General features: G+C 44.8%; 1 protein-coding gene across 1 annotated transcript in view; it reads right to left on the bottom strand.

The window, feature by feature from the left end:
• Positions 1–15,702, bottom strand: part of ATP7B (ATPase copper transporting beta) — a 160,606-nt gene that overhangs the window by 102,419 nt on the left and 42,485 nt on the right. The window contains 2 exon segments of the mRNA XM_033948176.1: positions 13,169–13,330; positions 15,151–15,314. Coding sequence (XP_033804067.1) covers positions 13,169–13,330; positions 15,151–15,314 — 326 coding nt within the window.

Here is a 15,702-nt window from a genome sequence, read left to right as displayed (position 1 = left end):
AATGGTGACATACCAGAGCAATGGCTAGGGTGGGACAGAAAAGCCTGCTTGCAAAACCGAGGCCCCATTGGCGGCATCCTCTTGATATAACCTTGTAAAAGATATGAAGAGAAGACCAAGTAGCCGCCCTACAAATCTCAGCTGGACAGACTGCCTGAGACTCAGTCCATGAAGCTGGTTGAGTGCGCCTTGAGAGACCAACGGCTGCTTTCTACAGGCAATGTACGATGACCAAATGGCCATGCGAATCCATCTGGCAATAGAGGCCATGGACGTTGGAAGATGCTAGCTTACCATGCCTGGATTGACTAGTCAGCACAAACAGATGGTTAGAGACAAAAATCATTGGTTTATCTAAGCAGTGAAGATAGACTCTTCACACATCCAGTTTCTGTAATATCCTATCCTGCTTATTCAACCCCATGGGTTGAAAAGCAGGCAAACAAACCTAGTTGACATGGAAATTGGAAACAACTTTTGGAAGGAAAGAAGGAACAACACAGAGCATTACACCTGCTTCTGTGATCCTGAGAAAGGGTTCTCTACAAGAGCTTGCATTTCTGAAATGCGTCTTGCCAAGACGATCACCACTAGGAACACTGCCTTGATCATAATTTCCAAAAGGGATGTGTATGAGCAGCTCAAAAGGGGCTTTAGTAAGGGCCCTTCAAAACAAATGTTAAAGGTTCCACTGTGCCTTGAAGCATGAGACACTTGTCACTTGCAACTTGAGGGAAGCTACTGCCAGGCCTTTCGCCAGACTGGCCTGCAGAAGCACTAGGACCACCGAGATGGGAACTTGTAACTGCTCCACCTGGTCCCTTTCACACCACTGTTGAAAAGCCTTGGCACAGGCTGCTATAGTGGAGAGCTTTTTTGTACACAGAAGGGTGGCAATGACTACATCTGAATAACCTCTGAGACAAGGCCTTGTGCTCAAGAACCATGCTATAAGACCAAAGCACTGGGGATTGTCCATGGGAGCTGGGCCCTGACTGAGAAGATCACAATGAGGAGGGAACTTGAGGCCCTTGTCCCACTGAAGATGACAAGATCTGCATACTAATGCTGCCCAATTCACGATTTGAATCGATTCGAATCGATTTAAAAACAAACAAAAAATATTGGCCTCCCAATTTGGTGACTGACTCTCCCCCTCACCCCCTAAAGCAGGAGCAGCAGCGCTGCCTCTTGCTGGCCGGCCGCTGCTGCTTTAGAGGGCAATGGTCAGTCGGGAAGTGCTGGTGTCTGGCTTCCCCCCGGCCTCCTGCACATCCATTTACCTAATTCCGGCAGCGGGGCAGCCTGCAGAGAGGATCGCCAGTGCTAGTGATCTTTGCAGGTTGCCATTAGTCTCTGGAGCTGTTTCCTCTGCCGCAATCCTGCCTCCGATGTCAGAGAAGGGACGGGATCGCGGCAGAAGGAAGACAGCTTCGAAGACCTATGGCAACCTGCAAAGATTGCTAGCACCAGCAATCCTCTCTGCAGGCTGCTCCACTGCTGGAATTAGGTAAATGGATGCGCGGGAGGTCAGGGGGGAACAGGCCGGGATGGTGCAGGCCTTCAGGGGAGGGGGGCCCTGGTGTAGAAGTACATGGAGGAAGGGAGGGAGGGAAGAGGGGGGTTCAAAGAAATGTGCATATGCCGGACTATGGGGGGGGAAAGAAATAATGGGTCTAAAAACAGAGGAGCGGGAAAGAGATGGCGGACAATGGGATTTAGGGAGGGAAGGAAGAGAAAGGGAGAGAAGTTGAACACAAGGGATGGTGTGGAGGGGGGATAGAGATACTGGATAGGAGGGTAGTTGGGAAGAGAAAGGGAGAGATGATGGACCATGCGGTGGTGGAGAAGGAGGGAGAGATGTTGGACAATAGGGTAGTTGAGAAGAGGTGGATCTATGGATGGAGATGAAAAAAGGAACCTCCAGGAGAAGGAAGGTAAATACAGGGGCGGTCCACCCCGGGTGCAGCTTTAGGGGTGGTGCACAGCCGGCCAGGTCCGGTCTGCAGAAAATTCCTGCCGGTCCGCGCAGGGCTGGCAAGATTGGATTGGGCCATCGACAGTCTCTGGGCTGCAACAGCGATGAGCATGAGCGTCATCGGCGCGCCCCCCTGTGACGGCACTCAAGTTCGGCAACAGGCCTCCTCCTCCCAGCATCAACAGAACTTCAGATTGGCAATGCAATGCTCAACCCAAAACTCCCTCTGACACAACTTCCTGTTTCCACCCAGGCAGTTCAGTCAGAGGGAAGCTTTGGATTGAGTACCGCGTTGCCGATCTGAAGTGCTGTTGATGCCAGGAGGAGAAGGAGGCCTGTTGCCGATCTTAAGTGTCATCCGGGAGGGAAGGGGGGGGGGGGCGTTGCCGATCTTGTTGCCAAAATCGGAAAGGTGAGAGGAAGGGAGTGAAATGAGCCTGTGGTGGATGGAGAGATTGAGAGAAGAGGGCAGATGATGGAAGTGGGGGAAAGAAAGAGAAGGGGTAGATGAAGTGGAGAGAAGTGGGGAGAGAGAAGCGGGCAGATGATGGAAGTGGGGAGAAGGGAGAGCAAATGCTGAATGGAAGTGGAGAAAGAGAACACATACTGGCTGGAAGGAGGGATAAAGAAAAAGGACATATGCTGGATGGGGGAAGAAGATAGAGTTAGTGAGAAAGTATAGGGGTGAAGGAAAGGGGTGGCATGCTGTGGGTAGACACAGTGAAAAGAGGGAAACTGAGAACTGCATAGTAAGAAAGAATTTAATTTAGACGGAGGCAGAAAATAAAGAAGGAAGACCAGAGAAGAAAAGGGAAGAGAGAGAGATGCCAGAGAACGGGGAAGGAGACAGATATCAGATCTGAGCGGCGGAAATGGAGAGAGAGAGATGCTAAAAACCACAGGGGGGGAGGGAACGAGATGAAAGGAGAAAGATGCCAGACCATGAGGGAACAGAGGGAAGATGATGGATGCCAGACCAAAGGGGGGGGAGGGTCTAGAGGAGAGATGGCAGGGGGAGACAGACAGTTTCTGGAAGGGGCAGACAGTGGATGGAACGGGTAGATGCTGGATTGAAGAGACAGAGCAGACGCTGGAAGGAAAAGAGTGAAAAGAAGATAAAAGCAGAAACCAGAGACAACAAAAGGTAGAAAAAAATCATTTTATTTCTATTTTGTCATTAGAATATATCAGATTTGAAATATATATCTTGCTAGAGACATAACTGGGGACTGCAAAGCCCAGGCAGTGCTTCTTTAGCTTCCAGCTAGCTTAGAGCTCTCGGACCAGGGGGCACTCCCCTAACACTATTCCTGTCATGTGTGACTGCAGTATTCTGTTAGCATGATATTTCTGTGTAGCATTCTGTAATAATTCAGCTTCTTCAGTTTTGTTGATAGTAGAGGGGATATATGTGAAGGGGAGGGGAGACATGGGTTTTGTTGGTCCTTGCTCTGTATATTTATAAAATGACAATAGTACAGAATATTGTTTCTTTTTATACTTTAATAAAATATGTTCAATATAAAATCATAACTGAGACTTGTACGGGTGGGATCAGATGGTTTTGGGGGACTGAGCTTGCGGAGCCGGGGCGGAAATGTGTTTTTTAAATTTCAGTCTTAGTAGTTTGCCGGTCCACAAAATAATTCTTTTATTTCTGCCGGTCCACAGGTGTAAAAAGGTTGAAAAACACTGCTCTAAAGCAGAGTCGGCAGCTGCACTGAGGTGTAGGAAGGTCCCCCGATGACTCATCTGCCGTCTTTGCTCCGGAAGAAGTATGTTACGTCAGAGGGGGTGGACCCGGCAGACGCAATTATCGCAGGACCTTGCCGCAACTCCCTGCGTTTGCCGAGTCAAACCCCTCTGATGTAACTTACTTCTTCCGGAGCAAAGCCTGCAGACCATCCAGCACGCGGCTGCCGACTCTGCTCCAGAGCTAGTACGTAGGAGTGGGGTGGACCGGCAGCTACAATCATCGCGAGAAAGGAGCAGGACTGCTGGAATGAAAGAGTGGTGCAGGGAGAGAAAGGGGGCAGGGTGGTATGGAAGGGTGGTGCTGATGGAATTTATGTACAGGGAAAGGGGAGAGAGACATAAGGGGGAAGGATACTGAATGGAATTGGATTGGAGGGAAAGAAAGGGGGTAGATGGTGATTGAAGAGGGGTGGATGGAGAGAGAAAGGGCAGACATTGGATGGTAGTGTAGCGGGTAGAGGGGGAGCCTATGCTGGATGGAAGTGCAGATGGGAGAGATAAGGGAGCAAATGCAGGAAGGAAATGGGATGAGAGAAAGAGGGGAGCAGACAATGGAAGTGGACAGAGAGAGAAGGTACTAGATGGAAGAGGTAGAGAAAGAGGGCACATGATGGAAGGAGGGGATAAATAAAAGGACGGCACATGATGGGGAAAGGATTGAGTTAGGGAAAGAGGTGGCGAGCTGTAGGTAGACAGTAAAAAAGGAATCTAGATGGATGCAGAAAATAAATTGAAAAGGAAAATGAGGGAAGAAAGGGATTGCTGAAGAGAGGTGTGGGAGAGGGAAGGAGAGGAGAGAAATGCCAGACCAATGGGGGTGAAAGGAGAGATGGAAGGGGAAGGCATACAGTTTCTGGAAGGGGCATAGAAGGAGAGAAGATGCCATATAGGGGCAGAGAGATGGCAGACAGTGGATGGAAAGAAGAGAGTAACAAGAAGATGAGGAAAGCAGAAACCAGAGAAGACAAATGTAGAACAAAAATTTTCTATTTATTTATTGCTTTAGGAGACACGAGTCACTGTTTCTGTGGTGTTGCATTGTATGCAGAGTCCAGCTTCTTGCTGGTTCAATTTAACTTTTGTCTATGTATTTCTATTTTATCCCCCTTTTTATAAAACTGTGGAGCGTTTTTTAGCGTCAGAGCTGTTACCACTGTGGCTAAAATCCACACTACAGTTTTGTAAAAGGGGGAGGGGTTAGTTTGTGATGACATATTCCATACTAAGCGAAGGTGTTTTCTGTGTTCGAAAGACATGGTTTTCTGTTAGGATTGACGATGTAGGATTGATCTGTACTAGTCTGGCTTGTTTAGTTTTACAATGGGTGTATTGATGTACTGCTCACTGCAGTATGTAAGATGCTGCCTTTTCCTAGGTACTCATGTGTGACGTGTGGCTTGTTACTAAAAATCATGTTTTTCGTACAGATGGGGAGGGTGTCAAAAAATGATGGGCCCCGGGTGTCACATATCCTGGGGAAATGGAAGAGGAAGACAGATGGAAGATGGATGGTTAGCACGGAGAAAGGAGACCCCGGCAAGCGAGTTATCAGAAGACAACCAGAGCCTGGGACCAACATTTCAATAATGACCAGATAACCAAAGGTAGAAAAAATAATTTTATTTTCTATTTTGTGATTACAGTATGTCAGATTTTAAATGTGTATCCTGCCAGAGGTGGTGTTAGACCTTGAACGTGAGCTAGGATTTTTTTTTTTTTAATCTTTGATTTTTAATCTAAAAGAGTGTCATACAAATGAAAGAAATACGGTAGTATGTATGTAAGGTAAACTTGACAAACCTGAAAATGCAAGAGATATAAATACAAAGCACATACCTGCAAATGTTAATCCTATAGACAAACATAATTCTCTCACATACTTTTTATCACAATAGTTTATATGTATTGCATGGAGAGTTCTGAAATATCTTTTTTATGAAATACTGCCATTTTACCCTTGTAAATAAGTTTCTTGATGCTAATATCTATACAGGTAACATATATATCATTCAAAATTTTGGGGGTTGGGGTCAGAGGGAGGGATGTAAATATTGAAAGTGATATCTGGGTAACTCTATTCTTCATTTATATTATATATTATGTTATAATATGTTATTATTATATGTGAGCTAGGATTTAACCGAGTGAGGAAGTCTTTTTGTTTGTTTATTTTGTTTACACCACTGCACCAGTGTGGGTAGGAGAGGGCAAAGGGGGTGAAGAGGCTATAAAATAAACCCACAGGATGTTTGGGGGGGGGGGGAACCCTACCCAATTTGGCAGGAAAATTGAATCTAAAAATTGATTTAATAGGCTGAACTGAATAGAAATTTTTTTTCCTGAATCAGGCAGCACTACCACATACCATGGACAGTGAGACCAGTCCAGGGCCACTAAAATGAGACCTGGATAAGTTGTGATCCTGAAAATGACCCAGCCCACCATGGGCCAAGGTAGAAAGACGTAAAGGAGATTCTGGCTTGGCCAGGGCTAAACCAATGCATCCAGCCCTAAGCTTCCGGGCTTGGTTCTTTGACTGAAGAAGTGCTTGACTTTTGAGTTCTTGGCAGAAGCCATCAAGTCCATTGCTGATCTGTCCCAACGACGAAAGAGAAAAAGCAAATTCCTCTGGGTCCAGGACTTGTCGACTGAGAAAGTCTGCTTGAACATTTTCTACTCTTGTCACATGCACAGTCAGAGAACCTGAAGGTGTCCGCCACCCACCAGAAGAGCATCTGTGCTTCCAGAGGCAATGGAGCACTTCAGGTGTCCCCCTGGCCATTCACATATGCCATTGCGGTTGCGCTGTTGGAAAAACATTTACCACCTTTACCTCCAGAGTCTTCTCCAGATTTCTTAACACTAGCTTGATGGCTTGGAGCACTAGACAGTTTATAGACCACCCCTTTTGATTGAGTGGTCTCAGCAATGGGCTCCCCAGCCAAAAAAATGGCATCTGTTGTAAGTCATCCACTCCGTGATCTTCAACAAGGAAGTGTCTTGAAGCCACCAGCATAAGTTATTCATTGCTGTCTGTCAATGGGAGCTGCATCTGAAGAGAATGATGCTGAGGTGACCACCGAGACAGGAGAGACTCCTGGAGGGGCCACTTGTGTGCCCTGGCCCAGGAAACAACCTCCAGCAAGGCTGCCATGGAGCCCAATACCTGAAGGTAGTGCCAGGCTGTGGGGTCGGAAGAGCTAATAGGTCTAAGATTTGTTTCTGGAGCTTCTGTTTACATGACTCGCGCAGAAAAATGCAGCTCTGTGCCATTTCGAATAGAATGCCCATATGGGGAAGAGTGTGGTGCAGTGGTTAAAGCTACAGCTTCAGCAACCTAAGTTTGTAGGTTCAAACCCACGCTGCTCCTTGTGACCCTGGGCAAGTCACTTAATCCCCCCATTGCCCCATACTAGATAGATTGTGAGCCCACTGGGACAGACATGTAAAAGTGCTTGAGTGCCTGAATAAATTAATGCAAACCATTCTGAGCTTCCCTGGGAGAGCGCTGTAGAAAATTGAATGAATAAATAAATAAATGTAGGTTCCAATCTCTGAGTTGGTGCTAGCTGCCTCTTCTTGAAGTTGACAATCCAGCCCAGTTTTTTCAGGAGTCACAAGCTTCCAAACTGCTCGTTCGCACTCCAGTTGGGACAAAGATCTGATGAGCCAATAATCCAGGTAGGGGTGTACTTGGGACCACCATTCTACAGACGTAAGCAGCTACTACCACCATTACTTTGGTGAAAGTGCGGGAAGCCATTGTCAGTCTGAAGGGAAGGGCTGAAAATTGGAAATGTTGCTGAAGAAAATGAAATCTCAGATATTTCATGTGACCCAGGAAGATGGGAATGTAAAAATAGGCCTCTTAAATCCAGATATGCCAGAAATTCTCTGGGAGCCACCACTCCAATCACCAATCAGGCTGTTTACATGTGGAAACATGGAATCTTTATAAATGCACTACCTACCTCTGTTGGGCACGATGAAGAATAAAGAGTATCAGTGGAAGCCTGGTTCTATGGCATGAATGTCTAAAGAGCCATTGAAGCATGGCTCAGACCTTGGCCTCTATTTTCAGTTTCCCAGCTGGAGAATCTAGAAACAGTTCCAGGGGAAGTGGGGGTAAAGAATTCTATCTTGTGCCCCTCTTGTATGATGTCCAGCACCCATTGGGCTGAGGAAATCAGTTCCCAGCCCCCCCCCAATGTACAGAGCTGCAGTTCCAAGCCTGGCGTCATTGTGACTTTTTGGAAGGGTTGGCACAAGACCCAGAAGTTTCCTGGCATCTGGGATTGCTATAGAGCTGTCTGTACCCTTGGAAGGATCTCTAGGCAGCAGAGCGAGTTATTTTGACAGGACCAGTGAGAGAGATGAAAATTACTGACTCCTCCCAGGAGGGCAGCAGAATCTGCTGTCTGGCAGCAACTTGGGGTGGCAGTCTGCTACACTGGCCATCAGTTCATCAAGGCTCTTGCCAAAAAGCATCTGCACTTTGAAGGGCTCAAGGTCACTTAAGATGCAGTCACTGACCAACTGTCTAATCCGGAGCATCTTGTGAGCAAAAACCCCATACGATGAGACTTGCTGAGGACCTAATGAGGTTAATGAGGTCATACAAGGCATCCGCAATATAATCTACCCTTTCCAGCAATAGCTGGGGGCAGGCATCCTCCTCCGCCGAGGGTACCCATCACAGTCTCGTGTGACAGACCTGTACAACAAATGAGGCTGCTGCTTTGATGCCCAAAGATGGTATTAAAGAAGCAGTTTGAAGTATTATGTCGACCTTGTGATCCTGCAAATCATTCAGCATCACTAGAGAGGGCTGTGTGCTTTGTAACTTGACCCACTGCAAAGTCCACCTTTGGCTAATCAAACAGTTGCTGAAACTCTGAGGCTATGAGAAAATCTGGACATGCTTTTGCCACCTTTAAATATCCTTCCTGGGTCTCCTACTGTTTTGTGACTAGAGCAGTGATGTCCAGGTGTGCTTGAAAAAAAGGCAGTCCGAGTACTGGAGCAGCTTATGATGGTACACTGAGAAGTGAAAGGCTGGATTTCAAGTTTCAATTCCTTGACTGCATCCGGAATAAAATGGTGGATCAAGTGACTTGAGGTGTATAGAGGGGTCATCACCCTGATCAAGGGTAAAAGAGGACTCCTGCTTGATAGTCCCAAAAAAGGAATCAGTCATCCAAGATGAATGGAATCTGTCCTCCAACCCGGCCATTGGCACTGGAAACCAGATCACTGAGCTCAGAAAGAGATGACTCATCCTGGAAACACTGATGCACCCTGAGACTGCAGAGCACAGCTTGGGTTCGTTAACAAAGCTCTCCACGTGAGATGGATGAATTCTAGAAGCAGCCTTGCATAGGGGCAAAACTGACCTCTGGTGATGCTTTTGTGGGATCCACAGGCTCTACGTGCAGTCGCTTCACGCCCTCGTAAGTTTCAAATACCGAGCGGGTTTTTCTCCCCACCTCCCAAACCCAGGACAGTTTCACGACCCTGGAAGATATAGAAGGAGCCAAGCTCAAAGCTCCTGCCCCCTTCTCATGTGTGCCATGGTATACGGTACATGGACACTATGGATTTGTGCTAGCACATGCTGAGGAGTCCATCCCTATTAATTTTTGCAAGAATTGAGGGGTTTTGAGGCACAAAAAAAGCTTTTTTTTTTTTTTTAAAGGGTTAAAATCCAAGATAGCCACTGCCAGAAAAATTGTTCCAAAAACAGCCCATGGAGATCAAATTTAAAAAAAAAAAAAAAAAAAGCCCTCAAAAATAGGGGTTTTTGAGATGGGAGACCTGAACTGGAAACCCTCAAAAATGACTGACCTCCCCCCTCTCCTGGATTTCCCTATAGGAAATAATGGGGTTGTAACTCATAGTTCTGTGCAATGCCTCAGAAACTTCACCAAGTGACTCCAGTCCTTGAAATCTTCAGGCTGCCAGTCAGACGGACCCTGACAGAAAACTCCACCCCCACGGAACCTTGCAGCGCAATGGGGGTGGGAAACGCATAGCTGGCACCCTGATACCCTGGGGGTTCTTACTCAGGGTAGCCCCCAGCCTGCACACTTAAGCCTCTGAAGAAGTCAGAAGGCAAGCTGGCTCCCAGGGGAATGGACCCCGAACTGAAGTGGCACACAGCAGGCTGGCCCCATAGGTCCACCCAAAGGCTTGCTCTGTGAAGCTGCAGTTCAGCTCCACAGAACCTGTGTCCTTCCCCAATCAGAGATCCCCTGAAAAAAGGGGTCTCAAGGCACCAAAGCAAACGAAAAGAATGAACTTTTGACGGAAAAAAGGAAAAACAAAGCAGAGCAGATCAGAAACAACTCTGCATGGCTCACTTTCAGGAAAAAAAAAACCCACAACTAAAAGGGGGCACTATATTACACTGCAATGTGGGAGGTGCTGAAAGCTGTAAGCATCATTTCAGCAACACCCTGGTTTGCGGGTTGGGCTTGAACACCATTCGACGATATCCGGAGTAGATGTAATAATCACGTTTAGTACTGCCTAAGCATGCTTAGATAGCGCTACCAATTTATACCAGGATTTTCTTCACCTAAAATTAGGTACCGATATCAGCGCCTAATGGCACTTAATTCACAAAGAGGCACCTAACTCAAAAAACACACCCACTATCCACCGTAACTATGCCCACTTTTAGCATAGCCACTTTGGGCTAGGTGCCTACTTTTATAGAATCAAGGTTTTTGAGTTAGGCGTCAAACTTTCAGTTTAAGTCCCAACAGAAGCCGATTGTGAAGTGTTGAGTGCTGATATCGTCACCGATTAAACCTATTAATCAATTAAGTTAGGCGCCAATATTGACGCCACATGCAACCTGAAGTAACCTGTCTAACTCAGCTTCACTCAAACACAGATGCTCCCTTTCACGTACTTCCTTTATTATGTTATATCCTACAATAGTCAATTAGAATCCAAACAATATAAAATTTGCTAGGACCCTATCTCCTAGAAAACAAGCCTTATTACACCGATTCAATGACTCAGAATATGAATGCCAACTGTTACTGTCTAAAAAAATATAATACAATCCTCTGAAGATAACCAAATGTTTTTGAAGGCATATATTTTTAATAAAAAAACAGCAAGGGAATATTTTTATCCAAGGTGATACTTATAAATCACTGTTGTACTAATCACCTTTGTTTTACTTCAAGCACAAATTACAACACAAGTTGATGTGGTTAAGTGAACACTCAGACCCACAGCTGAGGTCCGGTGAAACAAGTTCACGGAGCAGCTATTAAGGAGACCATCATTGTTGTTCAGTCTCCTCCACCAAACAAAGACTAAATAACAGCACATAAACTTGAAGAAAATAAAATAAATTTGACAGTAACTTAACTTTGAATGGTGTGGATGATACACATAACTGCTCCGGGCTCCTCCGTTTATTCACAATACCGACCCCCCAACCTAGGTTTCACCCGCTGGCTTCTTCAGGAGGGGTACTACAATTACAAGATGACTCAAATCAACACTACACCACACAGCTTGCTAACTTAATAAACAATACATTTTGAAATACTCAATATAAACACTCTCTCTGCAACTTACCGGCACAAACACTCCATACTGCTCACACACGCACTTCTGACAAGAGGAACTTCCCAGCAGGCCACGCTTTAAATACACTCCCCTTACTACCTATTACATCATCACTCATTACATCATGAGTGAAAGATTAAAGTTGAAACCATTCAATATCATTGTTTAATCCTGCTGGGGCTGGGACTGTGAACAACAATGATGGTCTCCTTAATAGCTGCTCCGTGAACTTGTTTCACCGGACCTCAGCTGTGGGTCGAGTGTTCACTTAACCACATCAACTTGTGTTGTAATTTGTGCTTGAAGTAAAACAAAGGTGATTAGTACAACATATATTTTTAATACCCAGGATGCCTGGGTCAAGTGATCTAAACCCCAAAGACCTATACAAGAAAAACTATGATGAGTTACACCAAAGTCCATTAAACTCAATATCCTGTCTGACAGTGGCCAGTCCAGGTCACAAGGACCCAGCAGATCCTAAAAAGTAGATCTATTTTTCATGGTTCATTTCCAGGATAAGCAATGGGTCTCCCAAGTCTCCCTGACTAATAATTGTAGCTTGTCCAATCTTCTTTTGAATCTTGTTGTTGATTGCCTTGATCACATTCTCCAACTACAGATCCCACAGCTTGCAAAAAAAAAAAAAAAAAAATTCTACAATTGCAATTTAAAATGACAATTTAGGTAAGTTCCTGGAGGAAAGATTAATAGTCTGCTATTTAAAGTAGATGCAGGGAAATCCACTACTTATTACTGGGGTTGGTAGCATGGAATCTTGCCAATTTTTAGGATCTTGCCTGGTACTTGTGACATAATTGGCCACTGTTTGAAACAGGATACTGGGTTTTGTGAAGCTTTGGTCTGATCTAGTATTGCAAATCTTATGTTCTCATGTGCTGTTATAGTCCCTCGTTAATGGCTTCAGACTTCCTCTTTCTGTTTTCTTAGTGGCTTCAGGCAAAGAGGCCAGACTCACACTCCCTCCAAAATCTACCATAAGCGTATCAAGAAGAAGTGGACAGGGGACAAGTCACAACACTCCATTGCCCCAGGTACAAAACTTATGATTGTGAGTTCACTAAGGACAGAGAAAGTACCTGTATATAATAAATGCAAAAATAAGAATTGACACTTCTAGGTCTGACCAGTGGTCCATCGTGCCCAGAAGTCCGCTCCTGTGGCAGCCCTTAGGTCAAAGACTAGTGCCCTAGCTGAGTCTAGCCTTACCTGCGTATGTTCTGATTCAGCAGGAACTTGTCTAACTTTGTCTTGAATCCCTGGAGGGCGTTTTTCCCTATAACAGCCTCCGGAAGAGCGTTCCAGTTTTCTACCACTCTCTGGGTGAAGAACTTCTTTACATTTGTACAGAATCTATCCCCTTTTAACTTTAGAGGGTACCCTCTCGTTCTCTCTACCTTGGAGAGGGTGAACAACCTGTCTTTATCTACTAAGTCTATTCCCTTCATTATCTTGAATGTTTCTATCATGTCCCCTCTTAGTCTCCACCTTTCAAGGGAGAAGAGGCCCAGTTTCTCTAATCTCTCACTGTACGGCAACTCATTGGTTGTACCACAGAAAGGCAATATATCAAATCCAGGACCTTATATCTTTTTCCCCTTACATTGACAAATGTTTGCTTTTTTTCAGTCTCAAGAGTCTCGTCTTAGTGTTTTCAAATTTTTCTGACATTGTCTTTAACAAATTGCTCAGCCTTATGGAATGCTGAAATCTTGTGCTCTCAATGCATCTTCCAGCAACCAATAGCTGCTGCTAAGTGATGTCTTTGCAGAATTATGTATTACACAGTGCCATACATTTTTCACCCCCCCCCCCATCACCTACTTCAACAATCCCAATGATGTCCCGAGGGCCAATAACTTCAGGATCAAATTGGACATGTGCTTTGCAAGTGGCGAGTACTACAGATACATATAAGATCCCATTGGTCCTCATCAGTCTGGATTCAATGTTGTGCACACAGGAAGCACACGTCATCCCAGCAATCTGAGGGAGAAGAATACAATCTATGAATATCACATTACTACCACTACTATTTATTATTTCTATAGTGCTACCATACTCACACAGTGCTGTACATTAAACAGGCAAGAGACAATTCCTGCTTAAGAGTTTACAATCTAATTGACACACAGGACAAAAAGGGTGAATCTTTACATGCTGTTCAGGTATGGATTTACAAGGGGAATGATAAGGCGGACAGTGTAGAGGACTATAAAGGGAATGACAAACAGATTACCTGATATTCAATGGTAGCATGTGTTGCCACCTAATATATATATAATAATACCACTTTTAAAGAAGGGTGCATCCAAAAAAACTTTTGTTCATAGTATCTTCTAGAAAATTCACTCAGGAAAAGGCCTCAGAATTGGAGTCTACGCAAAGTCCTATCACAGACTGAACCATCAGCATAGTTTTATTTGCTCCTTAGCTCCAGTCATTGGCCAGAAAAACCTGGAGGATAAATTTTGATAATTCAAATAATTTTTATAATAAATATTTTAAATAATTTTTTATATAAATAATTTTAAATGCTTTAAATAACTCTTATGACTATGGATGCATTTCTTCCTTAGTTTGAAAAAACTGGCAGCTAAGCACTTATCTCAGCATTACTGCGTGTGCTGTCGTATGCTTCATTATCTGCTGCCAGACAACTGCCATTATCTGCTGCCAGACAACTGCCGACGCGGCCAGCGTTTCGTGGGTATAGCAATTGGTCCACTGCTTCAGGGCCAAAGGCAGAAACATTCAAGCATTGTTCTCGGCTGCCAAAGCTTGTTTACGTGCATTTTTTCACTTGGATCTTTGTATTCAAAAATAGCCAAAAAGAGACATACTAAGGGCCAAAACATCTGGATAAGTCATTTAAAAAAGGGATGTCTTGCTGTTTTGAAAACGGATATTTTCTCAACGTCTTTCCCAAAATATCCAAACTCAGACTTAGATATCCTATCGAAAATACCCGTCTATGTACATATTAGTTTTGCAATACACCTAGAATTTTAGCATCTTTTGTTTCCAGAGCCTTGGCACCCAAAGAGCTTTCCACTTCCCGATTCTTTTACTGCTCATGCTTCACTTTTACTTTCTTCCTCGTGTGCCATTGTTTTGCCTGTTTAACAGATCCTTTCCTTTTCCTTGCTGTAAAATTCTGTTCCTTTCTTAGTCCAAATCAGTTAAACTGCTTCTTGTGTGGTACCACGAGGCTGCCCTGAGAGATCGCAGCAACCATTTCCTCAGGCGGGTCACAAGAGGCAGGGGCTGTGCTTCTGCCATTAACACCCCCTCAGGACCACCAGGGAGCAGAGATAGGTACATTACTCCCAACCCCCTAGGCTGACAGGGAGGTTGAGAGTAATGTGCTGGGGTGTGGTAGGGGCTTATGATACAGGAAGAGGGCTAGAGGGGTTTTCTGGGGGGGGGTCTGGGAATGGGATCACAGCACTAAAATAAAAAAAAAGTGTTATCCGAGTGCCAGCCAATATTCTGTGCCAGTATTCACAAAGCTAAGCAGGTCAAATTAGGACTGCTTTGAGCTGTCCTAAATTGCCTGCTTAGCTACGCAGGTGCCAGCACTGAATACTGCTGGTACTCGCCTAACTCCAGGCTCCTCCTTAACACCACCACCCCTAACCTGTTCACCTTTTCTAGGCAATATTCAATGGCACTGCCAGCTTTAGTGCCACTGAATATCGGAGGTAAGGTGGCAATAGAAAATTTTAAGTGGCCTGGAGCATCTCCTCCCGCTTAATCACTTTGCATATTTGTCTGAAAAGCTACTTGGAATGTTCTGTACTCACAGTGAGTTCTATGTTGCCATCTGAAGCTGTGTAATCCTCCAAGACAGTTGCCCCAAAGCCCAAGTCTTCAATCAGCTGTGCTATTTCAAGTGGATGAATGCTGTCTGGGTTGTACTTTACTTCTGCTTTACCAGCCATCAGTGCTACCAACACTGAAATTATACCTGCAATAGTAGGCAGAGTTACTTCTGAAAGAAAATTAATATGTTGAGAAGTGTTATTATAACAGTGATAAGGTATATCAAATAAAAATGGCTAAAAACAGCTACTACAATTGTAGTATTATTACATCAAATCCAGACCATTCCATCCGAGTCCTTTTCACTGTGAACTCTGCCATTCATGGCATTTTACCAATGCTGATTGAAAGCTGGCTGTGTTTAAATAACTTCCAGGGTGCTATGCAAAGCTGCTATTCTGTCCAAGGGAAGGGTAGCCTAGAAACTCATGACTTCTTTTGTCAAAGTCCTCTGATGTTCAGCTTTTTTTTAACCAGGAAAACAGCTCTGGTTGCCAGGCCCACTTCCTACTCCTGAGTAAAGTTAAATGGTT

The sequence above is a fragment of the Geotrypetes seraphini genome, chromosome 6, assembly GCF_902459505.1.
Source record: "Geotrypetes seraphini chromosome 6, aGeoSer1.1, whole genome shotgun sequence".
Classification (NCBI taxonomy): Eukaryota; Metazoa; Chordata; class Amphibia; order Gymnophiona; family Dermophiidae; genus Geotrypetes; species Geotrypetes seraphini.
This window is presented reverse-complemented; position numbering and strand designations above follow the sequence as displayed.